Source organism: Sinocyclocheilus rhinocerous, unplaced genomic scaffold (assembly GCF_001515625.1).
Source record: "Sinocyclocheilus rhinocerous isolate Xijiao unplaced genomic scaffold, SAMN03320098_v1.1 scaffold1624, whole genome shotgun sequence".
NCBI classification, from domain to species: domain Eukaryota; kingdom Metazoa; phylum Chordata; class Actinopteri; order Cypriniformes; family Cyprinidae; genus Sinocyclocheilus; species Sinocyclocheilus rhinocerous.
The window spans coordinates 940,138-962,702 of record NW_015639527.1 but is presented as its reverse complement, the minus strand read 5'-3'; the positions used below and the strand labels follow the sequence as shown (position 1 = coordinate 962,702).

The following is a 22,565-nucleotide window of genomic DNA, read 5'->3' as shown; positions in this document are numbered from 1 at the left end:
TAAAAAAAAAAAAAAAAAACAAACACACACAAGAAACAAATGGCCAAAAAAAAAAAAAATCTTTGTCTTTTCACCACCGTATGCCCTACAGTCAGCCTTTAAACCATTTTTTTTTTTAAAGGAGTGAGTCAAAAGTATCAATTATTAAATTAATTAAAATATGTACATAGGCCTATATCTTACTGTCTTATTTGTTTAGATTTTTAGAAGGCATAGTAGGGCATATTAGCTATCCACCAGTTCACATTTACAATTCTACGTGTTTGCTGCTTAAAAATATTTGTCGATTTTTGCATTGGTCTGAACAAAAACAGCACACAGGCTGAGTGAAAATGCAAATTCATTCTCTGACAGCAGGTGGTGTGTTTGGAATGGCAGAAATATAGCGGTTTCCCTAGTAATGGCTGTACACAAAGCAGCTGCGGTCATAAATGCTACTTTATCAGATAAAATAAAAATGGCATCGAAATTTTTCTGAAGATGGTCGATTCCCTTCAGAAATATATTCATATAAAAACACCCACGCCACATTTTAACTTTGAAACGTGCAGTGCTTATATTTATTCAGTGAAATCATAGCCTTTTGAAGTTTAATCCAGCCATATTGTCATTATTTTCTTTCTGTCCCCATAGTTAAGACCTCTTAAAATTAATATTAAAGTACTAAATAATAAATAATTTTCTTGTACCATTTAAGACGTTTAAGTCTTTTTATGGCCTTTAATTTGATACAACTAAATTTAAGACTTTTTAAGGACCCGCGGAAACCCTGGTTCAACCCGCCAAAGTGGCTAGTGGGAGTGACTGTGTTACATGCCACTACTGAAATCAACACGCATTTGGCGGGTGTTAATGTCAAGCCCTGGAGACATATATGCAATGTTTTAATAAAGTATTCTTATCCCAACACCTGACATAACAACTTATAGCAAAACAAATGTCCAAATCCAGTTTGAACCAAAAAAGATTAAAATAATCTAAAAACAAAAATTGGAAGTACCAAAGCTTTAGAGATAGATATGCACAAAAATCTAAAATCTAAGTTGGCAGTTGCTCCAAATATAGCAAATGTTATATCATGGAAACTTGAATTTGTTAAGTTTAGTCAAGACTTAAAATAAGTAAATGAATTCAACTTGAAAAAGCCATGCAATCTTTTGCCTTTATTTATTTATTTATTTTTTGTTATAAGATCTTCATACACAGTTTTTTTTTTTATACAGCGTGTCTACCATGTATTCCACTAAGTTCCCTCAAGCTGTGACTCTCCAAATAGTGGTGTGCATCTAATGTCTCTGTGCTCTCTCTCTGAACGTGTGAAGGCCTTCGGCGTGCCCTGACTCCAGTGTCCTTATGCTTAATAACCACAGGCAGTTGGGTGCCTTGGTCACAGCAGTCATACTGCAAACACGTTAAGTTATTAAAATCACGTGGAGATGCTTGAATGTGCCCCTGCCATTTCTGAAGCATTCAGGGTTTAATGGTATTTATGGGTCCTCTAACAAAGTGTAATGTGATAACATGAATAATTACATGTAACTAGAGCCTCCAGACAGGTCAGAGCATTAAGAAGAAGACACAACACTTCAAGCTGTTGCTGTTTATTAATGAGCTTCAGGTATCAGAAGCCAAGATCTGCCTCTAATGTAATTACTAAACTACCTTTTAATATTAATGTTCAAGTACAAATTGTCTTAAATAATTTATATAATCTCCTATGTTATTGTTTTTGAATTGTGGCTGTGAATCAATTAACAACGTTAAATTAATAAATTACAAAATATGCAGGTTAGTTTACCAAATTAGCCCTATATGTCAATATCTTCTTTAACATTATGTGAAGATGCTGCATTATTGTGGCAGAGGCTTTAGAAAGTAGGCCTAATATTTAAACATTTCAGCTAAATGATACTATGTTGCTGCTTGCACTTTTCATGACACTTATGTGAAATGTGAGTGGCGGTAAAAGTGTGTTCAGGTTTATCAGAAACAGGCACATTTTATTACGTTGGTTGTTGTACATATCACAGCGAAATTTCTGGAGAGTGAAGCTAAAAGGTTCATGCTCATGCATCGTGTATGAAAAAAAAAAAAAGTATTGTTTACACTAAACCCTAAAGCTAACTGATCGTTTTAACAAAGGCAAAACACCAAAGTGTATTAGTTACAAATCATGCACTATAGTAAAAGTGTTTTGAGGTAATAATGCAAAAGTAAGTCTTTATTAATTGATAATCTGCTGATTTAATCATAATTTCTGTGAAAAGGAATAACATGTATTGGTGTTTTACTGCCTCTAGTGTTCATTTCAGCTGAAAACTGCAGAGAATTTTATCTTTAGGTAAATTTTTGGAGTTTGGGTAGACGCATGTTTTTTTCCAAATGAGCCAATGTTGTAGTTTTTTAAATAAATAATCACTCTAAATTAATATGGTAAATTGCCAGCCATATCTTATAGAGAGTGGGAATGTGAAATCACCATGACAGTGAGATTGTGCTGTAACTTTCCGGGGGTTGAATCATGACGTACCACAGTGTTTCATTAGGAAGTCCTATTAAACATCAGCGTTATTTTCATCTGTATGTTTGATTTTTTTTCAGTCTCTCTTCAAACAGTCTTTTTCTCTGCCTATCTGTCTGTCTCTCTAATACCATAACACATTATCATCTGAATGTTATTTAAATTAAAACACCTTGATTTCAGTCTCAAAATACTAGAAGCGTTCTGTATTTCCTGTTTTTCCGCACAACCATTAATTTATGTTCTCCGGCACATCGTGTCAGTGTGGGAGGGAACTGTGCTATGATCATGTTTGCAGAGGCGAACCGTGTTAACACCAAAACTAATTCATGCTAATCAAAATAGCTGTGCTCCAGAGGTCTTACTCAGAATACCAGGCAAACCATCATATTTCCCTCCATGCAGTTGTTGATGTAAAATAAGTTCAAGGAGAAACAAAGCCAACTCCTCCTAATCCTCATAAAGCTGGTCTGAGCTGCCACTGCTATCCACATTTATGAGGGGGAAAGACTGCAGTTGCCTCGCGGCTGTTGGCTGCAATGGCGCTCTCAAAATGTCTTCCTGCAGATGTAGCATGTCAGACACACTCACCGTAGCATCTTTCTTAGAAAAAATCTGTTGGCCTCAGCTTGATGTCATTATAGATTGGTTACTTCGCTATTTTTATTGGATAAATTGGTCACTAACTTAGATCATCCTTGCCAAATGCTGCCAAATGTGAAGTGTGTATTTTTTTTCATGTTGGAATACTTTCTCTATCCCTGCATAAAATGCTCAGACAGCTATAAGAAAATTGTTGGATTTAAAGAGTTTCCCGACAACAGCAAATCTGGTTCAACCAATAGCGTGGGTTTAGGGGTAGGACTGTCTGTTTGCCTGACCAATGACATAAGGGTGGACGATATGACCAAAATCTTATATCAAGATATGAGTAATTTTATTTCACGTTAATGATATCAAAATTTTTGTCACCAATTTCGATATCATATCAAAAACTAATACTTGCCTAATTAACTTAAGTTATAAAAAAAAGTTCTCTAGCTTACTGAAAACAAGTAAATAATCAGTAATAAAATAAAAACAAATAAACTAATTAGCAGCTATAGGACAAATAAATATATTTATACACCAAGTTTTTCAGGAAGGTCTATGTAGTAAATCAGAAATGAGAAATACTGAAGAAAATGAATGTGATCAAATATAAAAAAAAAAGTCTAAACTGTATGAATTTTATTCTTATTTAAACTTCAAAGGTGTTTCTGTCTTTTGTTATTTGATTGACATTGAGGACACAGAGAGCTGCAGCTATATTAGGCTACTGTCACTTTAAAATCTAATATATTGACGCACATCTGATTTGTTTTTAATGTTTATAGTCATTTAGACATAACCGACTATGTATAAGTGAATACTTTCCAAGACAGGAATTTTGACATTTTTGTGTGTTTGTGACCATTTAAGCGCAATGAGCCACAAAAAGAAGTGAATTCAGTACTCAGACGCTCTGTAACCAGCGGCTTTATGCTTCAGATGTGTGCAACAGAAACCATCTTTTAGCGTCTTGTTTGTAAATTGCAAGACTTTAAACGCATACAAATGATAAACTTAGGGGTTCAGCACTCAAACGTCACAAGAGTGTAACTGTGATAAAGACAATCATTTAAAATCTCTACCGGTTTATTGTGTATTCCAGTACAGTATATCACCCACCCCTACCATGACAAATGTGTGGAGCTATCAGGAAATCCATCTTCTTTATATTTTATACTTTTTTTTAAACTTATGTTTAGTGGTTTTAGTGGCACAGAAATCGCAAATTTCGCCTTTAATGAGGAGATAACTTAATTAAAGGTAAAAATGTTAAGGAAGAAACACTTTAAATAAACTGTGATGGAAGAAACTGACAAATTGCTGCGCTTAAAGTAGGAAGTGTGAAAATCACTTTCTTTGTACAGAAACGTGTGAACATATTGTTTCCTAAAAAGCCTTAAAGCTGATATTTAGAAACCCTTTTCTTGAGGAACTACGATGTAGCCCGTCTGCTTTTGTCTTTAATTTGTTTCAGTCAGATACCTAGAGGACAGGATTATTTCCCAAACTGTGATGGAGAGAAAGTTCACGGATCTTGGCATATCCTCCAAGCCAAGCAAAGTGGCAACATGTCAAACGCTGCTTTTCATACAATCTCTCTCTTTTTTTCTTTTTTTTTTGAGGAACGAAAATGCAGCAAATTGGTTGTATAGGACATGCAGATGAAGCAAATATTCATTCCCTGATTAAAGACTTTGCATGGTAATCAGCGCCTGAAAGAGGTCATCATTTGCATGTCAAATTATCTGACATTTTCACTGGATGCAAACATTGTTCCTGCAGCTGTGTACCAAATTTTAGGGTCTTGTGTATTCATAATGTAGATGTTTATTTTGGTCACAGAGCAAAGCCATTATATCATCTTTACATAAGAACAAGTCAAAGTCAAGTGCTGTTTGTACACAACAGAATCGCAACGTGTTATTTGATTTGTATTCACGTGCATTGAGGCTAGTTTCACTATTGATCGTGTGCAACTATTGATCTTTGAAGAAAAAGAGTGCATAAATGTGTAAAATATTAATGAATGTACATCAATAGAAAAAGAGTCATTACATGAGAACTACCAGGAAGCAGCTCTAAACATGTCTTGTTCAGACAGAAATCACAAATCTCCTCAGAATTATTGTTTGAAGCACATTTCACCAGCTTTCAGAAATTTTTGTGCTCCGTTTCAAAAACTTGAGGGCGGCATATGTAGGTGATGCCTCCTAAAATATCTTGGGTTGTCCAAATTTCCATTACATTTGTGCATTTAGCAGATGCTTTTATCCAAAGCAACAAGAAAACTATTTACTTTTTTAAATTTTATTTTAAAATTAAAATATTTTTATTTTATTTTATTTTAAACTTTATTATAAAGTTGATAATAAAATTTTAATGATTTTAATAAAAGTATTTATAAAAAATAGCTTAATGTAATTAAATGTTTTTTTTTTATTTTACCAAATATTTTTGTGTGCCAGTGATATTTTTAGTGTCATTGATATACTATTATAGTTTTTGTTAATATTTTGAATTAGATCTAATTTTTTATGTTTTCATTTAAATTTTAGGTAAAGTTGAGTAGGTTTTGTGTGTTTTTGTAGTTTTTTTTAATTTGTTTGATTTTAATTTTTTTTATATATTACAATACTGCGAATATTGTTGCCTCTTATGACAAATTATGTTCCTCATTTTTAAATCACTTGGGATGAAAACATCTAGGCTACTAAATGAATACATTTCAATGTCAATCACAGCATTAGCTTAGTAGCATCGCTACTGAAATCAAATATACCATGTGACGGAGTATTTCTGTTTATGCTGCCTATGTAGAGCATTCCAAATCAGTCACTTACGTGGTTCCATGCTTAGGGTGCTGGCTTAGTACCCACCTGCCTGTTTTGGCAGTAGGCAGCAAAGCAACTCGGAAGGTTTTGGAACAGAGCTTTGCCACTGCTGGTCTTGTGACAGCAACAAAACGCAGATTGATTTCCTCTTCCCCAAACTTGTCCTGCTTATCAAACAGAGTGTCGACACTGACATGTTTATTTTGCCACAGAAGACAAAAGCGATATGTGGTTTTACTGTAATATGACACATGTCTCCATCCATGACTGTATGACAAGAATGAATCGCCAGCTTTCAGAAATTTTTGTGCTCCGTTTCAAAAACTTGAGGGCGGCATATGTAGGTGATGCCTCCTAAAATATCTTGGGTTGTCCAAATTTCCATTACATTTGTGCATTTAGCAGATGCTTTTATCCAAAGCAACAAGAAAACTATTTACTTTTTTAAATTTTATTTTAAAATTAAAATATTTTTATTTTATTTTATTTTAAACTTTATTATAAAGTTGATAATAAAATTTTAATGATTTTAATAAAAGTATTTATAAAAAATAGCTTAATGTAATTAAATGTTTTTTTTTTATTTTACCAAATATTTTTGTGTGCCAGTGATATTTTTAGTGTCATTGATATACTATTATAGTTTTTGTTAATATTTTGAATTAGATCTAATTTTTTATGTTTTCATTTAAATTTTAGGTAAAGTTGAGTAGGTTTTGTGTGTTTTTGTAGTTTTTTTTTTATTTGTTTGATTTAAATTTTTTTTATATATTACAATACTGCGAATATTGTTGCCTCTTATGACAAATTATGTTCCTAATTTTTAAATCACTTGGGATGAAAACATCTAGGCTACTAAATGAATACATTTCAATGTCAATCACAGCATTAGCTTAGTAGCATCGCTACTGAAATCAAATATACCATGTGACGGAGTATTTCTGTTTATGCTGCCTATGTAGAGCATTCCAAATCAGTCACTTACGTGGTTCCATGCTTAGGGTGCTGGCTTAGTACCCACCTGCCTGTTTTGGCAGTAGGCAGCAAAGCAACTCGGAAGGTTTTGGAACAGAGCTTTGCCACTGCTGGTCTTGTGACAGCAACAAAACGCAGATTGATTTCCTCTTCCCCAAACTTGTCCTGCTTATCAAACAGAGTGTCGACACTGACATGTTTATTTTGCCACAGAAGACAAAAGCGATATGTGGTTTTACTGTAATATGACACATGTCTCCATCCATGACTGTATGACAAGAATGAAGCGGTAGCATACTGGAAATATATTTTCAGCTGGTAGATGTCTTATCACTGACTCCATGTAATTTAGTTCCTTAGCCATATGTGTCCACTGGCATGGAATTTGATCAGGCGTTTTCAATTCGTTCTCCATGGGAGTTGAGCGACAGGCTCACGTGGGGGATTGACAGCACAGTAACTAGTGAGAGCCTCAAAAAGTTGAGAAATGTTCAGCTTTATTCAAATGAGAAAAGAAAAATAGAGGGTGGCAGTCAGTCACTGTAAGGTGAAGTCAATCTGTCATAAGAGTTTCAAAATCTGCCAATAGTGCTGGAGTTTCCGGAGTATTCAGTGCACATTGTTGCTATATTGAATTCAGATTTTGAAAAATCGTTGCAGCTTAACACTATAGTTACTCTATACATTGAGCATTCAGAAGTAAAGTTTGAGCTGGAATTGTGCATAAATATGATGACGGTATTGACCATATATTGAAAGCAATCACTGACTGTGCTGAAGGCATGAGCGCTGCTGTGCATTTTACAGACACACCTCCAAAGCTGCAGACCACTAACGTTTTAAGCAGTATTGAGCGGGTTTCTTCCGCATCACTGGACACTTGGAGTAAGAGTTCATCTGGCTGGAACGGGGCTATTTGTTATCCTTTGTGTTTACTCGCAAATATCACCAACTTATTGGCTCCTAACCAGTCAAATGTGACGAAAAATAATCACACACTCATAGTTCAAAATTAAACATTTGATGATCTCAAACTCATTTATTATCCACATGGTATATGTGTGTTATTTTATTGTCATTGAGATACTATTATAGTTTATATATATGCATATATAAGTTTTTAATTTAGTTTTTTGTTTAGTTTTAATTCCAGTTAAAAGTTTAGTCATTTTGTGTGTTTTTGTAATAATATGGCTGTATTGTTTTTGTTTTGTTTTTTTGTATTGTTTGTGTTATATTTTGTTATTTTAGTATATCTAATTAAACTAACTGAAAATGAAAAAAATGATGCTTTGCCAACTAGATGGAATAATTTATTTTGTTTTAAATTAAAATGTTTATTTAATTTCATTTTATTATTACTGTATTATTATTATTATTGTTTTGTTTTAGTTAACTACAATAACCCTGCTGTCTATATATACACACTTTTAATTTGCTTTAATGCTTTTGTAAGTAAATAAAAAGCCTCTTAATGGAAAATAGAATTATGGCTAGGATAAATGTCAGTCCTTTTATTATTTCATTCTTTTTTCATCTAAAATAATTAGTGGTGATGATTTTATGATAAGTGAAATAATCTTAACCATATTAATGGTGCTCTCGATTGCAGCTGATCATCATAATGAAGAACTCATTACTGGATTGTTGAAAAAATTGCCAGTTGATCTGGTCTGCCAGATTTTTGCCCCATTGTTCAACTGAACCAAAACTCTAATATCTGAATTGCATGCTATTCTGTTTGGTTATTTTGTTTTTGTAGTGTTTGTGATTTTGTTTTGCTAGTGAGATCATATTTATATACGATCATCCATCTCACGCCTTATTGAGGTTTCCCACGTCTCAGCTAGAGAAAGCTGAGGTCAAATCTTGGGAATAGTCTGCGATATGCCAAGTTATTTATATTCAATTGCTCCTCCTGTCAACTGAAGATCCCTTTGAAGCTCAGAAATCTGGCATCAAAAGTAAGAGGATGGTACGACTCTATTAAAATGCAATTTAACATGCTTTACCTCATACGGAGGTTGGAGAATCCAATCTGGTGGGACACACACACACACACATCCACAAATGGCCACTTTCCTTTACTGTCTGTGCAATATAAAGGAAGAACAGTCATTGTAAGCCCTTTATTGGCTTTGAAAACGGCTTTGAGTTGCATTCTGGCCGTCCATATCAGAAATATGGCTCACAAAGATACACGCTATCGTTCCAAGACACAAGTCATAAACGCAGTGATAGAATCATTCCTCACTCTGACTGTCATTGTCATATGGAGGGGCACGGTGCCATTGTAAACAGTTCTCTTATTAACTTTCATATGGTTCCTTTGGTGACTGTTACAGTTTGTCAGAGCTTGTGTGCTGAGGTTTTGCTGGAAACTGCTGTTAAAGAGCTGTGTGGAGGCTCTAAATAGTGCGCAGAGCCTTTAATGCTTTTCTTTTTTAGGATGACTTTATGTTTTCCATATTTAGAACAGTGAGCAAAACACATTTAACATTCTAGGCTGCAGATAATCAAACGCACCGCTCTCTGCCTGAAGATTTAGCATTTAGCATTTAGATGAAGTTTTTAGCATTTTATTTTTGTCCTGCATTATGCAAGTAATGAATTTCTTATAAAGTCTTATAAAGTGCAGAAATTCAGCAATTATAATTTCTCTAAGAAATATAATTAAAAATAATCTGTCAGTCCTTTAAAATATTTAATCACAGTTCATTTTTGTAATTATTGTGTTAAAGTATTCAGTTCCTTTTAAAGGAAAAAAAGTAAATATAATCATTAGGTTAAAATTGTATATTTATCAATGTGAATCTACAATAATTAAATAATAGGTCAACTTTCCCTGCTGTTGTCTGTTCAAAAGTTTGGGGTTGGTATGGTTTTTAAATTCTTTTGAAAGAAGTTTCTCACCAAGGCTGCATTTATTTGATCAAAAATACAGAAAAAAAAAAATTTTGTGATACATTGTTACGATTTAAAATAGCTGTTTTCTGTTCAGGGCTCGCAAAATTTCAAAATCCATGGTAGCCCTTCGGTCAGGCAAAAATTAATTTAACTAGCCCGAATAAAAGATATTGTATTTTTTCGTCAAATAACAAGTCAAGAGAGTAGGGGTGCAATGGATCACAAATCTCACGGTTCGGATTATATTACATTATCATATCAGAAAAAAAGGTGTCCTTTTGTTATTTCTCAGACCAAAAGGCTGCACATTACTTAGTGAAATTGAAAATGTCAAACAATATACTAACTTGAAATTTGAAAACAAATCCCAAATGAAATAAATAAATAATGCAAATAAAAGAAATGTCTTCATGCAAGTAAACTAAGGTTTTGTCTGTGTACTTTAATCACAATCCAAACAAAGCTGCTGCATGCATGTTATTTAGATTGTAAAACAAAATGGTCTGACTTTAGCTTTGTGATACTACATAAAAAATCTGAACAAAACAAAAACAGCAGACGGGCTGAATGAGATGCAAATGTCACTCTCTGACAGCAGGTGGCGCTTAAACAGCAGGTATTTATAGGCTGCTGCCCCTTTATGACCGACTGCACAGATCCAATATAATGATGCACGTGTGATTTCTTTCTCCATTGTTTACGTTCATTTAAGACATGAAAATACTTGAAGTGATAGTTATTTTGATGACAGCAGGTGGCGCTTAAACAGCAGGTATTTATAGGCTGCTGCCCCTTTAAGACCGACTGCACAGATCCAATATAATGATGCACGTGTGATTTTTTTCTCCATTGTTTACGTTCATTTAAGACATGAAAATACTTGAAGAGATAGTTATTTTGATATAATTTTGCGTGTATGTGTCCGTTCAAGCGAAAGAGGAATCAGTTCTGTGTTCGTGCTCTGCCTGAAACGCCGCTCTGTATGTGCGCGCGAGGCGCCAGCACAGAACTGAATTCTTCATGCACATGAATGGTTTAAAATGCTTGAATGTTTAAATTGGTAAGACTTAGAAACAAATGTAAATGATAAACTATGATCCGTTTCACCCCTACAAGCGAGTGAACAACGCGAATTAAGGATATGGATAATTTTATATCACTATTTAAGATAGCCCGTCGGGCAGGGCAGTGATACATTTTGGTAGCCCGACTGGAAAACACAATAGCCCCGGGACGTCGGGCTAGGGATTTTGCGAGCCCTGCTGTTTGAATATATTTTGAAGTGTAATTTATTCATGTGATGGCAAAGCTGAATTTTTGTTTTCAGTATTTTTGATTAATATGAAGTTCAAAAAACATCATTTTATTTATTTTTATTTAAGGGCTTATTTTTCTAAGATTATTGAATTGTGTTGTTCACCCTGTGTGTGACAAACTGGAGAAAATGGTTAACTTGACCTATATATATATATAAAGGAAAAGAAAACAATCAGAAAAGTATATGGCTCTCTGTCACATATAAAGAGTATGTACACTTAGATTGATGTTAAATGAATTATTTATAGCCAAGTGTCTCTGGAGGAACATGTCTTTAGTGACTAAAACAGGATAAAACCGTGGTACTGCCTGGCTTTGTTGGTACCAGCTCAGGCGGTGACGGCAACCTTTGTTGAGTTGTCTCAGCTTTGAAATGCAAAACCAAACCTCTTGACAGAGTACACGTGTCAAAATAACATCTGTATTCAATAGCAGAACGAAACGTTTCAAACGACACTGGTATTTTTCTGATCATACCATCAGTGCCACCTATTATTACATTTACTGAGAACATCACTTTTGAGCACCTAATGATAATGCTAATTGTTTAAAGCAGCGTGCTCATACACTGTGTTTTGTTTTGTAAGGTTTCACAAAAGGGGATATCGTGCATACACCGCCTGAAGGCATTTATTGAATTAATTTTCAACAGAAGCATTTCTGCTACAGTTCGTTGTGGATCTTCATTTACAGTGGAGGGAATTAGTTAATGGCCTCTAAAGGACTTTATTCTACCGTCACGGCAGTCAAGTCAAACATATTTTGCCGGCCATCATCGAGGCAAAAGTGCAGGATGCTCTCCAGAGATTTGAGACATTATACTGAACTGACCTTTAACTTAACTGACCTTTATGTTGCAGGACAGTTTTTATAATATGAGCCATGGTTTTGTGAGGAAAGGCTTGTAAAGTTATTGGAGGGATTCATGGTTCTGTACTCAAAATAGTATGTGTGAATTCTCACGGTGCCTGTGCCAAAAACAACAGCTCAACAATCTTGATTCCTCTAAGATCCCTGCAACAAACTGGATTTCACTTCATGTGAATATACATGTTAATGTCTTCTTCAAGGTTGTTTTTAATAAACAGGAAGAAAAGGGCTGTCTACATATAATATTTTTTTTTTCAGAAATCATTCTAATATTCTTCTTATTATCACTGTTGAAAACAGTTGTGCTACTTAATATTTTTTGTGGAAACCATGATGCATTTTTATAGGATTCTCTGATGAATATAAAGTTCAAAATAATTTATTTAAAAACAGAATATTTCATGACATTAGAAATGTGTTTACAGTTACCTTTGATCAATTTACTTACTGAATAAAAGTATTAATTTCATAAAATAAATAAATGGTGACCCCAAACTGACTGGTAGTGTATGTAAATCAATTATTTATTCCAATATTTTAATTATTCCAATAATTTATTATGTCCTCAACATTGTTCTAACACCCCAAAAAAACATTTGATTGTTTATTTGCAAACACATATTCTCTGTGAGTGTTGTAGTAAATGTTTAACACTCCTTTTGAAAAGTAGGCCATAATTTGCTCTCCTGAAGGGAGGATGTCGACACCCTATACTGCTATTCCCCGTAGGGTAACTAAATAAGGTATTTGTAACATCTTTAGTTTTGCTGAGTTGTAGACTTCTTGAGATCTGCAGGCCCTCATAAAGGCCTGAATTGTGGCTTACTCTGCAGTCTATTTAAATTGTGTTCAAACTGCAAAGGCAATCAATAAATCAACCTTGTGAAATGTGTCTAGTTTGCAATTTTTCAGCCCCAAATAGAAATAGTACCCAAGAAATATTTCATAGATTTTTTCTGTAATATTTATTTGAAGTTTTCCAAACTAAGTCCAAATCAAATCAAGCACAAACCAACACAGAAACTTTTATGAAGAGAGGTAACTGATTGAGAATTATCTATGATTTAATAGAAAATGTGCTTAATCATACCTAGTGTGTTTGCTGTGCACTGAGTTATTAATGTTACATTTATTGAATGTTACGTTTATGCTCTGTGGAAAAGACCATTGATTTCTTAATTATGGCAGTCTATATTCATGATAAAGAGTATCATGTGTCATTATCGACAAGGGTAATTTACAATTGAAACACACATACAGTGGGGCAAAAAAGTATTTAGTCAGCCACCAATTGTGCAAGTTCTCCCACTTAAAAAGATGAGAGAGGCTTGTTCAGCCCCAAATAGAAATAGTACCCAAGAAATATGTTACCGATTTTTTCTGTTAAATTTATTTGAAGTTTTCCAAATCAAATCAAGCACAAAACAACCCAGAAACATATGAATCATTTTTAAAGAGAGGTAACTGATTGAGAATGATCTGTGATATGATAGAAAAATCATACTTAGTGTGTTTGTTTGAGTTATTAATGTTACGTTTATTGAATGTTACATTTATGCTCTGTGGAAAAGACCATTGATTTCTTAATTATGGCAGTCTGTATTCATGATAAAGAGTATCATGTGTCATTATCTACCAGGGACATTTACAATTGAAACATATACCTATATATTTGTTGAGATATTAACAATTTTGGTGTTTTACAGTTCCTCCAAAGATCGTGAACCTGTCGAAGGACCTTGTGGTGAATGAAGGCTCCAACGTGACTTTAATGTGCCTGGCTAATGGAAAACCAGAACCTGCCATCGGCTGGAGGATGTTATCACCTTCAGGTAAGATGCATATCATGCTTTTATGTGCAGAAAATATTTAACATAATCAGTGAAAAGTAAGCAAATCTTTAGTCAATAGCTTTTGCCTTCAAAATGAAACCGCAATCCTCAATATCGGTCCAGTACTGCTCATGTATTTTCCCAGTACAAAGAACGGTGCACTTTTTTCCTTGATGATTTAGCAAAATACTGCAACCCACTGACATATTAAGCACAGGTAAGATAATATATCAGGAGTCTTTTTCACTGAGAGCTCTGTGTGTGTGGATGTGTGTGTTTTTTTTATATGCACCATACAAGCTGAGTGGTCCGTTTTGCTTATCTTCAGGCCACATTAACAAATCAGCTCAATTTGGGCCTATCTGCAGCTCTGTTCTGCCGTGCACCATTTCACTTAATCAGGGAAAATACTGCATTTTAATGCGCTATGATTCATGGGGTGCAATTGGATTGCTGTACCTGCTCATGCTCCCTGCACACCCCTCCCCATTTTCTTCCTTTGTGTTGTTACAAGGATCAGGTAATTGAAATGTTAATGTGACATAGACGTGACTGCTCTGTTTGTTTGTTTTTAAGTGAAAGAGTTTGAGATGGGATTCCATTATGATACAGTACAGTTGTCTGCTAAGAACATCAAATGCTTTTAGGAATAAAAGATCAACTGTTAGAGCAGATTCAGTCAAGTCAGAGTCTTGTTGGACCACAGGATCAACTTGTTTTTTCCCCACATCATTTGCAAGGTGGACACTGTTAATATACTTCCATTGTCAACAGATTTCAATCTTAAAAGGATAGTTCAGTTTAAAAGGTAAAGAAATAAATGTAAAGAAGTTATTTTGAGAAATTTCTCATATTTTTTTTTTGGTTCATACAATAAATGTCAAAGTTGTTTTAGACCCCACTGTGCTCCATGGAAGAAAGTAAGCCTTGTGGGTTTAGAACTAGTCGATGGAAGTTTTTTGCAGTTTTACTTCCTTAAGGCCCAGATATACTCACTAAGGAGATCTTCGCTTAGGAGTAAAAATAAGTTGTTTAAAAAAGAAGTTTAATATACACAAGCAGTGGAATACTGTTAGTGAACGTCCCAATGAAAATGAACATACAACAAAAATGAGAGCGGTGAGAAAACAAGATTTAAGAAACATCTGATCATAACGATAAAATCCAGAAATTTCGCTTTGGTAAGCTATTTCAAACTCCAGAAAAAAACTCTAAATGAGCTTTGATTTGGCCTGATTTTGTTTGAAATTAAATCACACTAGTTCATTCTTTGATTTAATTTAAAGAATATCGGGGCCTTTGATAGGAAATATATATACGTATATATAAAAACATTTAACAAGGAAAAAAATTATCTGGACTTGATTTTATGCATAATGATTTGATTGGAACTTGAAAAATGAACATACAAATGAACATGGGCTCATTTTGATTTTAAAACTAAACAAAAAATCAGACTTGGCTCAAATTAGTCTGATGGTGGGGTGTGTTGGCGTTAGTAACATTACACCACTCATAAACACCATGGTTTTGTGCTGTTTGATCAGTTTAACACTTCATTGGCTCTCAGATCTGATTTGGTTTTGTAAAAGCATTGCCAAAGAGCTGGCAGCCAGGAATCTTGATGGGGCTGGAATCAGTCGGAAGCTATCCAAACGACATGTGAAACATAATTAAGACACAGACCCCCTTGCGATAAGATCTTAATATCTCGATAGCACCAGGATTTGTAGTCTTGTAGAGATTTGTCTCTTTTAAAAAATTGTATTGTACTGTTGATGTCAAACGCACCTGCTCCCTTGAGCATTCACCGTACTACAGTCATTTAGATTTACCGCAGCGTTTCCACATTGTTTCAATAAAGAGCTGAAATAAGTCTGCCAGTCACACTTAGTTCTGTAAGTACACATCTCTGACCTTTAAATGGCACACACGGCTCTTTCTCTGGACTCTCTGTATAAACCGAGAGATTTCACGATGTTGCACCCTATCTCCAGTCTCACATCACTCGCTTGTATGTTTTCTCTAGATTACGATCATACGGAGTCCTTACTTTATCTAGATCCTAATCTAAAGAGGGCAGCTAGGCCTGCTATCATCCATTCTTATTAAGGAAACATGCAACAGCAATGTTATTTGTGCTTTAAGGACTTTCTAGAGTTCACCTTCATGTGTAGAACGCTGTAGTAAACACTAACAGCAACATATCGTGATTTTGTCATAGAGAAAAGGTTGATGGATCATGTAATGTAGTTTAGATGGAATATGTGGCAAAATGCATTTACATAAAAAGCGCTGAAATGTGATTTTAAGGCCATTTATTATGCGAAATTGCCGTAACTTTGCAGAAAATGTAAAATGAGAGTGTTGCACTTTGATGCGTTTGCAGATTAGCCAAAATTTGTAGTAAATGAACTCACTGGGGTCAGTGGATGTGTAGAACTTTGTTATTGACAGACATTCCAATTTTGTGGAAATGTGCAGTTCTGCAGGCACAAATTCTGAGATTCTGTGTGGCTCTGGCTATTAGCAATCTGAATTATTGATCAAGCCCAAAGTCTACAACTAAAAACTGAAACTTAGTACAGGACCCGTTGTCCTGAATATTATAGTGAGCTCTTTTGTTTAGCTAGAACAGTATGTGCTTTTCCCAGAAACCTTTGCATAACCTTACACTTCAGAACTTCAGTTATTTATGTTGTGTTTCTAGAAATCCAGATTTGCAAACTTTAAATATACTTTTCCAATGATGCAGTAATACTTTTCTTTAGTGTTTTTGTCTTGTTTTCCCAGTAAAATATTTAAACATCCATAACATAAGATAAATTTACTTGAGAGGCAAAATTGCACAATATATAAAAATTTGAATTGTTTTATTTTCTTACCATATACTTTTTCCTGTTACATACATTTACATACATTTTACATACATTTAATTATAGTGATGTTTATGCTTAAAAAATGCCAATGATGTATGAACAATAAACTTAATTTAAGATGTATTCTCTGATCTTACACTATTTTGCTTCTCGAGTAAATTGATCTTACTTTAAAGATAATTGCAATTTACTGAAAAAAAACCAGAAAAAAAAAACAATAATACTGATTAAGAAAATATCTTATTTGCATTGTACCAGTGGCCTTTCTCAAACTACTTCACACCCTTCAGTATATGTGGAGGATATGGATAACAGCCACTGTTCTGCCATCCACACACAAAGAAACAGTTCATGTATGCTTAAAAGAAATGTTATTATCCCCTGAGGCTGTTTAATAGACATATTACACACATGAATGAATCATTTGCAGGCTCTGCATGGTCTTTCTTTCATGTGATCAGAGAAAAACCCTTTGGTGGGAAGACTTGTTTACTTATTTTTTCAATCCTCAAAAAGGGATATTCACCCATTCCCATATTTCTCTCTCTTTGTAAAATCCAGTGGGCTAAAAATCAGAGCAAACGGCGTGTGAGTTGCATTGTGGGTATGGCAAGAGTAAAGGTGTTGTTATTGAGTTACTGTGTTGTTTTGGGTGAGGAATAGGGTCAATAATGTTGCTAATTTATCATTGCTGCTGTTTAATCGACTTGAATAAACATTGTTTTTAATGAGCGTCTGTGTCCCAGGAGCGAACACTCCTATTAGATCAGTGTCGAATTAGGGTTTTGGCTCAGTGAAGAGCACATTGTGTGGAGCACATTCCTTGAGGTTTTTATTGAGCTGTGATTGCATTAATCCTGTTTATAACCATCTATATAATGAGGCTGCTGTGTGGCAGCTCATTTCAGGAACCAAATTATCCTCTTAGCGCTAGCGCTAACTGCTAATACAGTTCTACTCTGCCGAGCTCGCTCACTATTTTTCTCACTATTTCTCTCTCCCTCCCCTCCTCGGTTCTGTGCTGACTCTAGTTATTTTTGAGAGGAGTTTTTTTTTTTTTTTGGGGGGGGGGATGACAGAAAAACAGAGTGAAATGAATGCATTTGGAGTAGGGTTATAGATTGATATTACTCTGGTCGGGTCTGGTTATGGTGTTTCTCTCTCCTGAGCAATGGCCTCAGGGATTTAGAAGGATGTGGATCTGTGAACTACTTTGTGGAACTGCAGACTACCCCATGCTAATGTACTCTGCTGTGTGTTTATCTTTTCATTCGTATTCAAGCTTGTATTGTCTGTCACTCAAATCAAATACAGCCCGCTGTTCCAGCTAGTCTCCATTCAAGAGCCAAATTTTCCAAAACACCCAATTTTGCACATGCATTTAAGCCGGAGAGAATAACAACAACCTAATTAAGATATTTCAGCACATTTAGAAGGTGATTAAACTGGATTGTGGGCGTTTTTTGCAGTGATATACTACATACAAATGTAGCGCAAACACATTTGCACTCGCTCACACAAACAAAAGCATATTTCAGCATTAGTTACAGATGTGGCTTTCATTTCACATTTTTAAGTCAAACAAAGACTCAAGGACTGAAGATATTTGATGGCTGGAATCAAAGCAAGCCCGTCAAACTGCATTATCTTTGCTGACAAGAATCTCAGCTGAATAAAGCCAATAAATATCTGCAGGGCATATGTGTGACTCACACTATCTGTGTTTGTTTTCCTCAAGTAGATAATGCATTAAAGGTTTTGCACAGTCAAGTCTGTATTTTTATGTCAGTTGATGGACCTTTTGTTTTCTAAATTAAAAAACAGGCAATTCTTCTTCAACTGACAATGCAGTACTTACCGATTTGGATATAAATCTCATCATAGCCGTGACTAATCAAACAATCCATTGTATCATGTACCAAAAGTGGGTAATGGGATATCTTCTGACCTCTGCTGTAAGCAGATCTGGTGTTTGGTTCACATTCAGAACAGAAGCGGAGGAAATCAGGTGGTGCGATAATGGCGTTCCTGCCCCGCTGCTCTGGAGGGATCAGACAGAGAACCTGTCGCTCGTAAGATGACATATTCAGCTGTGCCTGGATTGATTCAGCACCTTGCCCAACTTTGCTTTCCTTCTCTCTGGGGTTTTGTGTGTGTATGTGTGTACAACAGCTCTGCAGTATTAGTTCCTTGCTCTCTGCTTTACTGCAGTACTTTACACACATACCGGGCTGAGCTAATTTAGCTAGAGGTCTAGGACAGTCCATTCTAGAAAATGAATTTAAAACATTGTTTCTTAGATTAGTTTCAGATTAGTTTTGTCTGCCAATTTACGTAGTCATACTTTTGAATATCATTACAAAATCTGGTCCAGTTTGCATCTTATTCTAGCCAAAACAACACCTTATTAGACAGGAAGAGCCTGTCTGAGTGACATGAAACATAACCAATCACATTTTTTCCCCTGTACATTTTACTTTTTCTGTACATCTATACATTGAAAGTAGAGTCCAGTGCCATTTTGGACCCCATTGACTTTCATTGTATGGACAAAAAAAACATTTTTGGGTGAACTATACCTTTAAGTACAGATTGTTTAATAACTTAAAATCTAATTCTAGGCCTGTCTGTGGATATCTGCTTTAAATGCTACTAAGGGCCTCCCTCGGCCAAAACTAACTAAATATTTAGGATAAGATGAGATGGCACTAACATAAAAACTAATCACAAAGTGATTAGTTCTATACAAAAGTGTCCATTGTATCAATTTGGATTGCAGCCGGATTGCAGATTGAGATTTAGAGAATCTGTTGTCATTTTTGTGTGCAATATTCATCACCATCTGTGGATGTGACTGTGGAGGGCAGCCTCTTTCATTTCTGTGGGTTTGGTTTCTCCGTTAATAGAGCTGTTTGGTGCTTGTTCTATTTTTTATGACACCCAGTACGATAGTTGTACCATTTCAGCTCAAGAGGCATTTGATTTTAACTTATGATAATATCACAAATCAAACCCTGGCGTACTATTGACTGACACTTATAATGCCAATGGGGGGCCATTAATATACAAAAGCGGTTACGTTATATAAGACATGCATAATGAATGTGCTTCAGTAGTGTATTGACGAAGAAAAAAACCTGAGATGTCAGTCTTCAAGTGCTTCGCATTGATACAATCCTCCAAGGCAGCCGTGAAACCCAGAGCCCTGATGGAAATAAACAGTCCCATTTTGTCAATCTTCCCTTTGATGGAAGACAGTCCACAATGCACCTGATGCCAAAGCACCACATTTCCTTTCTGCTGGACCAGTTATCAAATGCCAGTGGTTTGCTTTTCATAAAGCTTACCCAGTCCTTTACAACATCAACGACATGCACTTTCAGTGGGAAACATCAAAATGAGCATCATGAATGAAGAAGAAACTCTCCTTCTGTGACTCACTTTGCAAAGATGTTCTAGTGCCATTCAAAGGTTTGGATTTAATTGGCTCGTTTTGAAGGGGTAGTTGATTGTTTGAATTTAAAACGGAATCTTTTTAAACAATGCAACAATAAAATTATACAAGAGCCTTTTTGAGTAGACTTCAAGCTTCTTTTCAGTGCAGCGAGGTGTGTATGGTGTTGGACGGTAATGAGCTTCTTTCTCCAGAGCGCTCTGTTGACACTCCTCATCAGGTTAAAGGAAGTGCCTCTTTCTTTCTCGTTAACAGCCTCTCCCAGGTGTAAGACATTGTCTTTCAGAGCTTCCTTAAGTGAATGCAGTGTGTTATTTTGCTGTCAGAAACTACATTGGGGATGATATTTAGTTAAGTCAACAGCATATTACCGTTTGACGTTGAGAACTGCATCACAAGGAACCCTTTCCACCAACATTTTTTTCCCCAGTCTGGATTTCATGAACATGAAAAGGGACCATATGTTTTAGCAGTTTGACTCCAGTGTGTATGCGAACACTTCAAAGCAGCTGCGCAGAGACTGAGACTCATATTTGAATTGAATTTCATATCTCTAGTGTCGCCTTCTCCCACAATAGGACACAAATGACTATAAATATATTTTTCAAGTGAGTGACAGTGACGTGACATGTGGCCAAGTATGGTTACCCATACTAGGAATTAGTGCTCTGCGTTTAACCCATCCTAAGTGCACACACACAGCAGTGAACAAACACACACACCGTGATCACACACCCGGAGCAGTGAAACCCAGTGCTTCAGTAGTGTATTGACGAAGAAAAAAGCCTGTGATGAAAAAAGCCAGATATCAGAGCATCAGTATTTCAAGGAAGATGAAGTTTGAATATTTGCAAAGAAGGGCAACAGCATGCTCTACAGTGTGGCTTATTGTACCCAAGCAAAGTACGTATGTGACGATACTGGAAAATCAGACACATTTCAGCTCTTCAGTGATAATGGGACACATGCATCATGATGTGATTTACCCAAGTAACACTTTGTTGTTCCAGGATCAAGACTCCTACCAACCAATCAACTCATTAGTTTTTGTTGTAGTTGTCTTTTAAGGAATCATAGACAACCCTTTTCTCTTTTGAGAGCTTTAATACAGATTATGACATAGTGATATTGTAATGTTTCTTGTTCAGATGACAGCCTAAGCTCAGACAACGAGGTTCTGGAGATTCCCTTCATCAGCAGATATAGAGCAGGAGTGTACGAATGCACCGCAGCCAACGAAATTGCAGTGGACACACAGACTGTTGAGCTCACAGTCAACTGTAAGTCTCTTGTGAATTTAAATCAACATGTGCTGTATATGCAACATACAGTTGGGACAAAAGACTATTAAATATTTATTTATTTATTTATAAACAAATATTTGGATTAAACATACAGATGATTTATTTAAAAATGAATAAATAAAAAATATAATTTAATTTTTAATTAAATGTTTTGAAATGCAAAATAAAAGCATCACTAAATATCAATACTTATGAACCCCACTTTATGTGTAAATCATTTGTTTGTTTAAACCTATAAACTCTTAGGATTTTATTTAAATAAATATAAAATTATAATATAATTTGTAATGAAATGTCTCAAAATGCAAAATAAAAGCATTGCTAGTAGGGCTGGGCGATATGACAATATTATCGTATATCGACGATGTCTCGTAAGTATCGCGATGTCGATGTCAACAGTCAGGTAACAGACGATTATCGACATTATCGGGAAAAAAATGACAAATGATAAACCTAGTAAGTTGCAAAAAATATTTTACATAGCCCCATAGTCACCATACAGGTTTTTTTGCATGCAAGAATGAAATAATTTAGTAGAAGGGTTGGGAATCGAAAAGCTGTTATCAGATCAGATGCGTACGGTCAGGAATCAAATAATTTGTTATAAAATTACATTTCGATTCTGCGTCTCGATTTCTGTATGCGCATTTATTGTGATTTCAAAAGATTCAACTGCAAGAAGACGAAATAGAACTCACTTCTGCACTCGCGCGCTGTGCACTCACACACAAAGCCACGCACAAAAGCCGCCTCTTATATATGCGAACACTGGACTGAGCTATCTTTCTCACGTTCTTACACATTCGAATGGACAAATACACCCAGAATTATATCAAAATATCCCATAAATACAATCGGTTATGTCTTAAGTGAACGTAAAGAGTTGAGAAAGAAAACAAGGGTGTATTGGATCCGTGCATTGACAGCATCAGCTGCCGCCAGTCATTATAATGTTAATCAAAGAACAAAAGAAAAGAAAATCCCTCAGTAATCTTGACTGAATCACTTTTGTAACCTCCGTTTATATTTTATTTGCCTGTTGTTCGGCGCTGACTACTGTAATGGCAACGTGCATCTGTGTATG

The 22,565-nt window shown here is 35.2% G+C and overlaps 1 protein-coding gene across 8 annotated transcripts in view; it reads left to right on the top strand.

The window, feature by feature from the left end:
- LOC107751396 (opioid-binding protein/cell adhesion molecule homolog) overlaps positions 1–22,565 on the top strand; it is a 306,488-nt gene that overhangs the window by 276,289 nt on the left and 7,634 nt on the right. For all 8 annotated transcript variants that reach the window (XM_016567119.1, XM_016567123.1, XM_016567122.1 and 5 more), the window contains 2 exons: positions 13,719–13,844; positions 21,326–21,457. In XM_016567119.1, the coding sequence (XP_016422605.1) occupies positions 13,719–13,844; positions 21,326–21,457 (258 nt within the window). The remainder of the gene's footprint in view (positions 1–13,718; positions 13,845–21,325; positions 21,458–22,565) is intronic.